The sequence below is a fragment of the Nicotiana tomentosiformis genome, chromosome 5 (genome assembly GCF_000390325.3).
Source record: "Nicotiana tomentosiformis chromosome 5, ASM39032v3, whole genome shotgun sequence".
NCBI lineage: Eukaryota > Viridiplantae > Streptophyta > Magnoliopsida > Solanales > Solanaceae > Nicotiana > Nicotiana tomentosiformis.
In genome coordinates this window covers 34,605,187-34,619,102 of record NC_090816.1, presented here as the reverse complement: position 1 = coordinate 34,619,102, position 13,916 = coordinate 34,605,187, and the positions used below count along the sequence as shown (strand labels likewise).

Sequence of the window (13,916 nt, the reverse complement as noted above, 5' to 3'; positions counted from 1 at the left end):
TTTGATGGACTACATGGGCATATCTGAATGCAAAGTATAACGGAGTACATGACTAAATCATAAATAAAAATAGTGGGGTATATGTGTGCCCTTTTCCGAACTACATAGGATATATATATAAAAAGAAAAACGGAAGAAACCCGAAACCGGTTGGACGGGTCACATTTACAGATCACTCTATATTGTAGAGAGAGAGAGAGAAAGGGAGAGGGGTTTCCCGGCGAGCCATGGATGTCCTGTTCAATTCAATCGACGTTCGCGATCTACTCTCATCATCGAACATCGATGATGTAACCTTGCCGTTATCCGCCCCGGATCTCCGTCTTCTCATCGACCGTCTACAAGTTCGTTCCGTCGATATAAAATCCAAAGTCCGGCAATACATTCTCTCACATTACTCCGGCTTCTCCACACTCTTCACCCAGTGCTCCGACGTCGTTTTGAGATCCGAACATCTTTCTTCTGAAGTATCGGATTTGATCCAGCTCATCTCGGATCATCCAGTTGAAGTTGAAACCAAAGCCGTAATTGATGACATTGTGATAAGAAACAGAGAGTTGAAGGAAAAGAGGGAATTGTTAGGCTTACTTGCTGTGATATTGGAATTGAGTGATAAACTCAGGTTTGTGAAGGAGGAGATTAAGGTAGGGAGAGTTGAGCAAGCGGCGGAAGCGTTAAGGGAGTTAAAGGCAGTGTTGGTAACGAGTAGTGATGAAACGGCGGCGTTTGAGGAGAGGCAACCTTTGGTTTACGGATTGTTAAAGGATGAGTGGACTGAGTGTTTTGAGGAGGTAATATTTGGATATTGTTTTTGTGCATGATTGTTTGATTGTTAAGAGAATTAAAGGAAATAAATTTGCTTAAATTCTTTTCTCTGTTATGTTTTTGGTGAAACATTTGAAGCTTTGGTGTTAGAAATTGATGATTCTTATAGCTAAACAACTATTTTGGGATTGAGGCTCATTTGTGAGTTGTCATTGTTATTTTTATAGAGTGTGGTGGAATATTTGGGCTATTTACTGAAAATATATTGAGACAATTATTATAAAAAAAAAGTAGTCTTTTTATTCTGGAGTAGGGATTTTGATGTCCGTATGGAGATACATTGGAAAGAAATGGGCCTGAACAGATAGAGTAACTAAGTAGTTTGTGAATTGAAGCTAGTTTATCGATTAAATTATTGAGATGTATAAAAAGTTAGTCTTTTCACTTTGAAGTAGCAATTTGTATGGGATTGAGGCGTAGTTCTAGCTGTGCCAGTAAGGAGAGTGATTTGGATTTTTAATTTTGAAATAGTTCTGAATAGGGAGGAAGTGTTCCGGAGGATTCTTTAGCCGACACCACCTAGTTTGGCATTGAGACATAGTTGATTGATGATATATAAGCATTTTATCAGCCTTATAAAAAATATAAGCAGTTTGTCAGATCTTCTCTATGTCCAGTCTGGTGCAGTTGTATTTTCTGTTTCTTGTAACATCTAGATGTGGCAGCAAGGAAACTGCTTTAAATTTGTCAGTTTCCAGATCAGTCTTGCTGCTCTCTTTTTCCCCGCTTTCGCAATGAGTTTGTTAATGAGCTATATTTGTGAAGAAAACTAGCCAAGACATTGCTGAAGATTTTTTTTTAATGTCACCAATCAAATTTTGTAATGTGTATGTCTGTGCGTTTCCTGTGTTTCTTTTGTAATTACGCGTTTTGGGAGTTTGCAGGGGCGGGGGTTAACAGAAGATGGTATACTGGTGATCTTTATTTAGTTTCTGTGATTCTTGTTTAGAGGAATTGGATTTGGGTGTGTAGATGCAAGAGGTGCTTTTGCGATGTATGGACAATGCTGTGTGGTTTGAGCAAGAAAACAATACAGTTCACCTGAAGCATCAATCGAACATCAAAGGCATTGATGGGATTGAGCTCCAAACAGTTTTAAAAGCGATGGATGTGAGTTTGAACTATGCCTCTCCCTTTTCACTTTAGCTGAGGGTGACTCTGGAATATTAATATTTCTGGTAAATCTTAGAGCAAATGTGATTAACTTTATATCTTATTTTTTCGTTTTTAGGCAGTTGGTATTGTGGATTATGGGTTGGCGAAAGTAGCAGATTTGATGATTAAACATGTAATTGCGCCAGTGGTGAGTTTTAGATCAACTATTGTGGTGGAAGAGACTAATCAGGAGTCTGGGAATGGTGCCGAGGCAAATCTGAAGATACTTCCATCTGCTGACCCAAATGTAATGTTTGATGCCGATACTGCAGTTCTTCCTCTTGGCTAGTTATACATGTCTGTTTCTGCAAAAGCATCAGTTCAATTTGAATCAAACATGTTTTATATTGAGAGAGCTCAATTTCTTTGACATTCTGAGAAGAATTGAATATTTTTTCAAAAGTTAAATGATTTTTGTCTGGATAACATAATCCACTTACTTGCACATGGTTGTAAGTTCTTCAAACTACCTTTTAACCTTTTTTTGGGTTTATTGCGTTAATTTTGGTTCTATAAGTTGAAGAATCCAACTTGCTTTACCTATAAAATGAAAACAAACAAATCCAGCCCTTATGCTTTGACATAAAAGAGGACTCTAATTGGTACTAAGGTTTTAATTAGTAAAATTCATAATAACCCAGTTCCTGTCTCAACATGCAGGTTGACAGTATGGATGGTGGAAGCATGTACTCTGTTCTTGTTGATATCGTCAAGTTTATTGGTAAATCCTTGTGCTTTGGAAATAGTACATGGATGCTCTGCTTTGGAAGATTAACATGGCCAAGGATGTCAGATTTGATAATATCCAACTTCCTCTCCAAGGTCCAATTCAATGCCCTTGTGCCTTAACATAGGGGACGCTCTTTGCAATCTGAATTATTAGAAGTCATCTTTCCTCTGTGCTAATTATGAATGCTTTGATATTGTTGAGATCCTTCACTGGAAATTGTTTATAATGGACTGTTAACTTTATCTACATCCCTGCAGCTGCAAGTACTCTTATTACTAAACACTAAATATATCAATTGATGTGTTAGTTTGGGTACTTCACCCTTTCATGTAGAAACAAGGTAGGTGGCTCTGTGTATTGGATGAAAGGATAGGTAATTGTGGCAATTTTTGGGTGTCCTTTGATTCGCTGGCTTTTCAAAAGATTTTCAAAAGAGTGAGTTGCTCTAGTGGTGAGCACCCTCCACTTCCAACCAAGAGGTTGTGAGTTCGAGTCACCTCAAGAGCAAGGTGGGAGTTCTTGGAGGGAGGGAGCCGGGGGTCTATCGGAAACAACCTCTCTACCCCAGGGTAGAGGTAAGGTCTGCGTACACACTACCCTCCCCAGACCCCACTAGTGGGATTATACTGGGTTGTTGTTGTTGTTGTTGTTGAGTTATTTAAAGATATATATGTATAGTTAAAAGAGATCATTTACTAGATGGATTTAGATAAAGTAGCTAAGAATATGAGCCAATGCATACGGCTCTACTTCGTATGAGCCAATGCATACGAAAGATGCCCAGATTAAGCGGAGATGGCAGGATTACTTCTATCGGCTTATGAATGAAGAAGGGGACATAGACATTGTGCTAGGGGAATTGGGTCACTCCGGGAGTCACCAAGACTTTAGGTATTGTAGGCGTATTAAGGTTGAGGAGGTCGTGGGAGCTATGCGCAAGATAAGTAGGGGTCGAGCGATCGGGCCGGACGAAATTCCGGTGGAATTGTGGAGGTGTGTGGGTAGAGCAGGCTTGGAATGGTTGACTGCGCTATTTAATGTTATCTTCAGGACGAAGAGGATGCCAGATGAATGGAGGTGGAGTACGATGATACCGCTGTTCAAGAACAAATGTGACATCCAGAATTGTAACAACTATAGGGGCATCAAGTTACTAAGTCATACCATGAAAGTTTGGGAGAGGGTAATGGAAGGAAGGGTGAGGAGGGCAGTGTCTATATCCGACAACCAATTCGGATTCATGCCGGGTAGGTCCACTACGGAAGCTGTCCACCTTATCAGGAGGTTGGTGCAATAGTACAGGGATAGGAAAAAGGATTTGCACATGGTGTTTATTGACCTAGAGAAAGCGTATGATAAGGTTCCTAGGGAGGTTCTTTGGAGATGCCTGGAGGGGAAAGTGTGTGCCGGTAGCTTACATTAGGGTATTAAAGGACATGTATGAGGGAGCTAAGACTCGAGTTAGGACTGTGGGTGGTGACTCGGATCACTTTCCGGTTGTTATGGGGTCGCGCCAAGGGTCTGCGCTTAACCCGTTCTTATTTGCCCTGGTGATGGATGCGCTAACACACCATATTCAAAGGGAGGTGCCATGGTATATGTTGTTCGCGGATGATATAGTACTGATTGATGAGACGCGAAGCGGCGTTAGTGAGAGGCTGGAGATTTGGAGACAGATTTTGAGGTTAAAGGTTTCAAGTTGAGTAGGACTAAGACAGAATATCTGGAGTGTAAGTTCAGCGATGAGTCGGGAGAAGCGGGCATGGATGTGAGGCTTGACTCTCGAGTCATCCCTAAGAGAGGGAGTTTCAAGTACCTTGGATCAATTATTCAGGGGGATGGGGAGATAGACGAGGATGTCACGCACCGTATAAGAGTGAGGTGGATGAAATAGAGATTAGCATCTGGAGTCCTGTGTGACAAGAAAGTGCCACCGAAACTCAAAGGCAAGTTCTATAGAGCGGTGGTTAGACCGGCCATGTTGTATGGGGCTGAGTGTTGGGCAGCCAAGAATTCCCATACCCAGAAGATGAAAGTGGCAGAAATGAGGATGTTGAGATGGATGTGCGGGCACACTAGGCTGCATAAGATTAGGAATGTAGATATTCGGGAGAAGGTGGGCGTGGCTCCCATGGACGACAAGATGCGGGAAGCGAGGCTTAGATGGTTCGGGCACGTGCGGAGGAGAAGCATAGATGCCTCGGTCAGGAGGTGTGAGACGTTAGCATTGGCAGGTACGAGGAGAGGTAGAGGACGGCCTAAGAAGTATTGGGGTGAGGTGATCAGGCAAGACATGACGCGACTTCAGATCTCCGAGGACATGGCTCTGGATTGGAAGGGGTGGAGGTCGAGCATTAGGGTTGTAGGTTAGGGTTGTTCCGGGGGCGGGGCTGGCCTGTTGTTGTTTCGCTGTGGGTTGTTAGTGGTTTATGTAGTTTCCTCACTATTTTCTATGGTAGTATTGTTGTTTATAGTTATTGCTTTTAAATCCATTTTTCTCTTTCTTACGATGCTGTTAATATTTTTTATCTTCTATTGCTGTCACTGACCTATTGTCTATTGTTTATTTTTCTTTTTCTCGAGCCGAGGGTCTTTCGGAAATAGCCTCTCTACCCCTCTGGGGTAGGGGTAAGGTCTGTGTACACTCTACCCTCCCCAGACCCCACTTGTGGGATTATACTGGGTTGTTGTTGTTGCATACGGCTCTACTTCGGTGAATTTGCTGAATCCTATTTTGGCTGAAGTAATGTAAATTATCTGTTTTTCCATGAAGGTTTGATCCAATGGGCATAAGTACTTCATTAGTCTTCTAACTTTATAAAAAATAAAAAAAGTACTTCCTTATAACTTTACTTATTGGAAGAAAAGATTATTTCATTAGTGCTACTATCTCTGAATTCAGATGATATCCTTAATTCCTTATTTCTTAATTTATTTCAACTCTTCCAATTTAGTAGGACCATTTGACGGGAGCTGCAACATTTATCTCAATGAATTGAAAATTCATTCTGGTATAAAAAGCATAGAACGTTTGAGTTGCTCTAGTACGTTTTCTTCTTTCTTGATTTGATAACTTGATGATGCCTTTGATATATGCTTTTCATATCATATTTGGTTGAGTAGAAATTATTCTCAGTTCCATTTCATCTCCAAAGGGGAAGAAAAGATGTTGATGTGACCTATGTACATGGGTCCTTCATTTGCATTGACGTACCCATGTTGAATGGGTGAGATGGTACTTCGTGCAAATCGTAAAAATTTCACAAATGAACTAGCAAAATGCTGCGCGCAGGTGCGGATCTATGTAGGGGATTGGGGGTGGTACGCCACCCGGACGCTCGGGTAAAATCTTATATGTGCACTTGTATTTTCCTCAAACAATTGTACGTAATTAATGGGTGGCACCCCAAGTCATTGAAACCCCACATAACAGACCTAGGATCGAGACTCTTAAGGTTGTGTGGTTCTACTGGTATCTTTTTCCCTTCCCTTTCTTTTCTTTATGCTCCTTTTCTTAATTTCTTCATCTTTGTTATTCATTCTTTTTGTACAATCCCATTTTTATTATTTATTTAAATTATGTATTTGCTTCCTTTTTCTTTCTCTAAATCTTCGAATTTATTTCATTGTGATTTTAATCATTTCCTCTTTTTATCCATCTAATGTTATTTTATTGATTTTAGAAAATTTTTGAGTAATGCATCAAAGACATAGTATTAATCTAGCTATATGTAGATTGAACTAGTGTATTTCCTAATTTAAAATTTTATTTTATATTTTTAATCACATTATTCAATGGAATTTGAATCGAGAGAATTCGACCGAATTGGATAAAACTTATTCGATTTTGTGATCACATATTCGTTTATGCATAAAAAATCTTTTAAATTGAATTGAATTGAATTAATTCAAAATGGACTGCACCGAACCAAACCTAACTGAATTGATCCAAAACGGATCAAACTGACTAAAGGTACACCCAAATTCAATCTCTTCACTTGTGGTCGCTTTGCATTAAAAGCAGTGGCACCCGTAGTCATCAAATCCTGGATCCGCCTCTGACTGAGCGTACTTCTATTAGACACTTACACCCCTATGAGATCTGTACCCTTAACTGAGTCCATGTGATATAGGGTGTGACCGATATGTGACTTTAGTCAGAGATACTTAGCAATGCAGTTAAGAACCAGTTTGAAGAATCAAGTGTTTTAGTGGCATGCTTGTGTGTATTCTTCTCTTTTCCTTAGTATATCTTCTTATATCTTAGGAATATTGCGATAACTAGCACTGTGCATTATCAGACTAATGAAGCATCAAATGTTTACTGGTTTTTATTCTTTTGGATAGCACTTGATAAAGAAAACAGCTGATTAGCATGCATAATTCTCATTGTTGACTTTGTTCTATTAGATGCTAGGTATATCTTATTGTTTTTTTTTTGAGGAAAAAAATATACAAGTTAATGATAGGTATATGTTATTGTTGAATTCACAATTTTGATATTTCTTGTTTCAGAACGTGCCTGATGATGCTTCCAAACTGGCTGACTTCCAGAAAATCATAAAATGCACATCTGACTTTGAGGAAAGTTTAAAGGAGTTAATGTTCATTGCTTCCTCTGATGGCAAGGATGAAAGATTGAGCAAATTCGCTGATAATGTGGAGGTCCATTTTGCATCCAGGAAGAAGGTTGAGATTTTGGCCAAGGCTAGAAATCTACTTTTACAGTCTGACTTCCGCCTTCCAGAAGTAAGTACAAAGTGTTATACTTTTGCATTTTGAATTGTCAATGTTTTAGCTTTTGAATGTGCTGTAGAGTTCTTTCTGCAGGATGGTACCAGGAGACACTCTAAAGTTAAGGATGATAAAAAGGCTGAAAGGTCATCTGACCTTGTTGTCGATTTGCTTTTTACATCTGAGAGATGTGTGGTGTCCGAAGCAGGTTTAGGTCTAATGAAGGTAGTTCACGGAACACTCAAGGTCAGTTCACTGAAGCTTAAAAAATCATACAGAGTTTTGTTTACATGTGGGCAAAACCAAATTGTTTTACTTTCACCTCTCTCCCCTCTGTCTCCTTTACTTTCCCTTTTTAGCCAACTCATAGGGCCAAGGTTTACTTAATTCTTTTGGCATTATTTTCTGTATTTTCATGTAATAATTAGGTTATCAACTCCTCTTCACTATTAATGTACATTCTTTCGTATCATGAAGTATCTTAATATAGAAGCCTCTGAATTGACTTACCAAATAAAGGTGCTTTATATTTAGCTTCTATTCCAGTGTTACTGAGTGAAATATAGGAGGGGTGAAATTTTGATGTGAGAGGTTAAGTTCGAATAGCATCAATACTTAAGATGTTATTGTCCAGCCCCCAAGGCTTTGGTCTAGTGGTAAGAGCGCAGAGCATAATGTGGGTTAGGCACGTCACGGGTTTGAACCTTGCCATATAAAATTCTGTTATTTAAGTGGAGAAAGGCAGAGGGACGGGTCCATTATCCATGAGTTTCAAAGAGTGAGCCACTGACCCTTGCGGATTTCTCGGTTATCCAAAAAAAGATGTTATTCCACTATCAACTCAATGAAGTCCAGGGTTAATCTCTTTTCAATGAAGTCCAGGCTCCCTTGCATGAGTTCACAGTGTTCTTTTATTTTCTTTCCCCCTTTCCTGTATGAGCAAAGAAAGTAAAAGAAAGAACAGTTGTGCACCATCAGCTATCTTGCAGAGATCAAAATATTTCTGTCAGCTCTGATTGATTATGCTTGCTATGTTTTGAACTTAAGAAATGCTTTTCAGTAATTGCCAAAGCAATGTCATTAACTAGGAGACATTTTTAGTATCATGTTTTACTGAATTTTGTCATAGAAGGCATGTTCTTCCTAAAATTGTTTGCCTGAAGTCTTGATCACTGTGTGGGGAGTGCATGGTGAAAATTGGGATTGTTGAAGCGTGTGACCATCTTAACTAAAAGCTTAAGCGGTTAGAGAGAGCACACTTTATTTACTTAATTATGTTTTCAACACGCCCCCTCACGTGCAAACCCGATTCTTTTTCACGGGTCAAGCATGTGGAAATTCTTTTTTATAATAGGTGGTGCTGAGACCTGAAACCAGGACCTCTGCCTGCTTTGATTCCATGTTAAAGTGTGGGACTATCTTATCTAAAAGCTTAAGTTGTAAGAGAGAACATACTTATATATACTTGTTTATGTCTTTAACAGGGTAATTGACCTCAATAACATTGATTAAACATTTTAGTAAAACAAAACCCAAAAGTATACTGACTTAATTTATAATGTCTTCATATTTCAATTGTTTGTGATGTGCAAGTCCTTCGTTTAATGGATGAAGGCTACATTGTGTTTTTAAGCTGCAGATTCAGTTGAAACCAATGGAATATGCTAAGATATTTTGCATGTCTTTTGTCTTTGATAGTCATCAGTTGAAGGAATTTTACTAGTCTTGCTTCTCTGGCTCTTCTACCCATTCTTACTTTTTTATTTTACCTTGTACTTTCTCCCACATCCTTTCATCTAATGACCCCTGTGGAAAATGGTCCGATCATGCAGGATGTCTGCTTGTCATCTCCTAAAGTGGGATTGGAATTCTATCATGCTGCTAGGGATTCTCTACTTCTTTATGAAGCCGTCATACCTGTCAAGGTAACTGCAGAAGAGAGCTGCATCATAAAGAAGCTTACCCGTGCAGCACATGCTTTTCCTTTCTATCCGACCTTTTTCAATCTCCTGCACATATGTGAATGCATTTAGCAAAATATTTCTTTTTTCTTTCTTTATTACAACCTTCTGAGCCTTCAGGGCAAGGGCAGTTTGGTGTCTGTTTTTTGTGCCTTTTTCATGAGCATAATTCCTATATTTTTAATGGTTATTCTTTTTTTCTTTTTTTCTTTTTCTGGTTTTCTCCCCTTGTTTTGACTTGGAAAGTTCGAAAGGCAGCTTGATTCCATCAACCATTCTGCCGTTCTTATTCACAACGATTGTCACTATCTATCGCAGGAGATTCTTGGACTTGCATTTGAGGTAAGCATGGATGGAAAAATATCTTCATTCTGTTTTAGTTGATTTGATTTGCTCTTGTTTCGCATGTCCTACTGCACGAAAAAAATAGTCCCACAATCCGAAATAGGTGTCCAGTTTGATTTGGTGTGATTAGGAGAAAAATAAGAAATATGCTTTCTTTAGTCTTAACTAGGGCACCCAATCATCTTGTTAGTTTCAAAATTTTAAAATAAGGATTTTAAAAGTTGGATTTAGTTAAAATGCCATGTCTTGACTTTTCGTGTCATATAGTATATGGTAAACTTTCATTTAAGAAAGTGGAAGTAGTTTTTGGTGCGGACCAAATACGAAAAGATTAAATTTAATTTTAGGATAGGAGCAGAAAAAAACAACACCATATCCTTACATGATCTTACAAGGTTGAGGAATAGCCTCTTATCCCTTATTTCTTTTTGGTGCTCCCATGAGATTCCTTTATGTTTAGAAGATTGCTTGTCACTCTTAGAAAACCATCTCTTTTGGTAGGTTTTCTACTTTTTGGTATACTTCTTGTATAAGGTTGTTTCTGCCCAAATCAATAAAATCTTATTACTTTATGAATAATGATTTTCCAAGGTAATGGCGTGTCTTCCAGCATGACCTTCTGTTCTGAACCCAACCATTTCTGATTCTTCATGTGAGCACCCGAGGTATTTTTTATGGGTAAAGAGAGTTCCAGAGGATATATTTGGTCTTTCAAAAACTAGCACTGTGATACAGTGCTAGTTTTCTTTTTTCCTTTCTCAAGAAAAAAAATAGCACTGTATGATACAGGTGTGATGGGTGATCCAATAATAGCTGCATAGATCTATGCCAAACGTTGTTTGCATTCATTACTTTGGATACTATGGCATATTTAAGAAGTGAAGTTCCCCAAGTTCTACGATATTTAGCTTGGCTGAGTTAGAGAGCCTGAGCTTTTTCCTTTGCATGCACTCACTAACCACGGGTTTTCTAATGCTAATTAACTTTGCACCATATATGGTTTGAATATGACATGAGCAACAGCAACAACATAGTTATTGAAGAATTGAAAGGCATTAAATCTCAAGCTTCCATCTCTTTCTTGATTGTACTACTAGTATTTTCGCACTTGTGTTTCCATCTGTTCTTCCTTTTCATTATTGGTTAAAGCTGACAGTAAATTGTTTCAGTATCGCTCAGACTTTCCAGCTTCAATAAAGGAACTTGTTGTTTTTGCGGATTTGGCTCCAAGATTCCAGCTGCTTGCAGAAGAAGTTTTACAACGACAAATTAAACTTGTCATTTATAACCTAAAACAGGTAACTTTGCCCCCTGAGCTTACACAAGCACATTTTGGTTTCCTACAAGTTGTATACATCTCAGTGATTATATTTGCTGGCAATGACGTGATTCTAGGCTATCGATGGGGCTGATGGATTTCAAAATACTCACCAAATGAAGCAATATGAATCTGCTAAGTTGAGCATTGACCAGGTACAGTTGAGGGATTTGTACTTCCTGCTGGAAATGGTTTTTACATTAAATATTTAATCCTAACAACAGGGCTTAAGCATTTCCTTGCAGGTGATTTTCATACTTGAGAAAGTATATATTATATGGCACCATTTACTTCTACCTTCTGCCTACAAGAGAAGTATGAGCATGGTGCTGGAGGCAGTCTTTTCTAGAGTAGCAAATGATATCCTTCTTCTAGATGATATTGCTGCAGAAGAAACATTGCAGGTGAGGACCAAAAGTTTTTCTGTTATTTGACCAGGAAGCTCCGGACTCTGCATGTATTAAGCCATCGAATTGTGTGCAGGAATAAGTTACCAGATTACTGCCTGCTATTCTTTTAAGGATGAAGACTGCCTGCTATTTTTCTTTTTCCTTCAGTTCTTCATCCAAAAAAGATAACAACCCAGTATAATCCCACTAGTGGGGTCTGGGGAGGGTAGTGTGTATGCAGACCCTGCCCCTGCCCTGGGGTAGAGAAACTGTTTCCGATAGACCCTCGGCTCCCTCCCTCCAAGAACTCCCCACCTTGCTCTTGGGGTGACTCGAACTCACAACCTCTTGGGTGGAAGTGGAGGGTGCTTACCACTAGAGCAACCCACTCTTATCATCCAAAAAAGATTAAAAAAATAAAAAAATAGCAAGCGGTTTCTTACAATTCTTTGACCTTATAGGATGATTTGTTTGTTTACAGCTCCAAAAGCTGATTCATCTGCTATTCGAGAATCTGTCTTCTTTGTTGGACTCTGTAGTGGCTATCAACCAGTCAGGAAAGTTGCAGGAGTCACCTACACAAACTCTTGATGATCTTATACCATCCCTCCGGAAATTACGCAAGCTAGCAGGTATGCCCATTGTTGGAAGTGCTTATTCCAGAAGGAAATGATTCTCAACCTTACCATTTTTTTTCCGCTGGACAATGTGAATAGATCTCCTGGACATGCCGCTGAAATCCATTACTGAAGCTTGGGAGGCTGGTGAACTCGTCAACTGCGGTTTTACGCAATCAGAGGTATGTATAAAGAAACCAGACATTAATTAAGCTAGTTACAAGGTAATATATTTGGTTGGGTTGTGTGCACTGTGCTTCGCAGTTAGAATGAGGATCTTTAGCAGAACATCCTAAAGAAAGAAAAAACTGTAACACAATCTGTAATTTGCTAACTATCGGCCTAAAGCAGTGTCTTGTTTGGAGCATTACGGGTCTCTTCTTTTGTTCTTGAATTATCATGTCATATTCATTAGCTAGGTGGTTTTACAGGTTGAAGACTTCATCGGAGCCATATTTGCAGATTCACCTCTGCGGAAAGAGTGCTTACGGAGAATAGAAAGTATATGTTACTGAGCTTTCAGTTACAGTTAGCTTTTTGGTTGCTACAGCTAGGAGTTTACCTGTGTCAGATCTCTCTTAACCTCGATAAAGTAAGCAATCAGTTTTTTTCCCCCACTTCAGGAGCCTTCTATGTCCAATGATTCTAAGCGATATTCAAAGAAAAGCTCTCTTTTATGTATTCTGCTGAAGTTTGGTAATTCAAATCAGAGAATGTACATGATAGGGTCTTCATGTGAAGTGTAAATTGGTTCATTTTACGTCTACTTTCATTTGAAAATTCTAAACAAGGGTGAGAATATGAGCATAGCATACAACTGACAGACAAATGACACATTTTAGATTCATTGAGTTGATGGGAATTAGAGTGGACTGTAGTTTCTCAATTTAGCAACTGTAATGTGAAAGGATGCTCCCATCTTCTGCTGTTTCTTTTGGGCTGTTATATTTAAGTAAGGTGTTTCAGTCGCTTGTAAATTCTTTCTTTGTAACCATAACATTTGTTCATCATTCTGAATATGTCAAATTTTGAATGTGGATGCTGAAACACTGCAACTATTTGCATGCGCACCCATTTAGTGTAATAATACTACCTATGAGGAGCACCAAGAGTGGCTTAACAGTCATAAAGTTGTAACAAAAACCATGGGACATTAGGTTTCAGATTTCAATTGAAGCGCAAAGAATATGCCTAAACTTGGTGAGCTTAGTTACCTCGGTACATTTACTGGGAAGAGAATAGTTACCGAATGCGCCCAAACGGATTATGACATCATGAGTATTAAAATATACGGTAAAGGGTCATATATATCTTTCTACTATCAAAAATTATTTAAATTTATTTTCCGTTTCACTATCAGTATATTTGTGTCCCTACCGTTACACATTGGTTCAAAAATGCTCTTAATTTGGATGGAATGTCACGTGACAGAATAGAAACAAAAAGATCCACCCCTAAATTTTAAATACCCGATTCACTAAAAAATTACCAATTACCCGACCCAAATTGCCCCACTTAAAAAGTCCTTGTTTCATCTCTCTCCCTAGCTCCGCTTCTCCCCACCATAGCTGAGCTTCTTCAGCTTCTATGGCATAAAATTACACACATATAACCCTCAAAATTAATTTTCACAATCTAATCCCATGGCTTTTTCCACTGGAGTTCGTCTATTACGCTGCTATCACCACCACTTCACTATCACTGCAACACCATCCTGTTTCTCGGGGTTCCGAAAAGCATTTCCGAAGCTTCGGTTCCTAAGCAACTCCGACTGGGACTGGCGACTGCCTGGTGGAAGGAGGAGGACGAGAAATAGTGTTATTCCCAGAATTAAATTCGTTA

At 38.9% G+C, this 13,916-nt stretch overlaps 1 protein-coding gene across 1 annotated transcript; it reads left to right on the top strand.

The window, feature by feature from the left end:
• Positions 1–227: 227 nt before the first annotated feature.
• LOC104112253 (centromere/kinetochore protein zw10 homolog) lies at positions 228–13,042 on the top strand. The gene is made up of 14 exons (XM_009622121.4): positions 228–791; positions 1,798–1,935; positions 2,057–2,227; positions 2,641–2,802; positions 7,226–7,459; positions 7,541–7,690; positions 9,277–9,369; positions 9,652–9,747; positions 10,920–11,048; positions 11,146–11,223; positions 11,314–11,472; positions 11,939–12,089; positions 12,174–12,256; positions 12,506–13,042. The coding sequence occupies exons 1-14, from the start codon at positions 228–230 to the stop codon at positions 12,587–12,589; spliced, it is 2,292 nt and encodes a 763-aa protein (XP_009620416.1). The 3' UTR covers positions 12,590–13,042.
• The last annotated feature ends 874 nt before the right edge of the window (positions 13,043–13,916 follow it).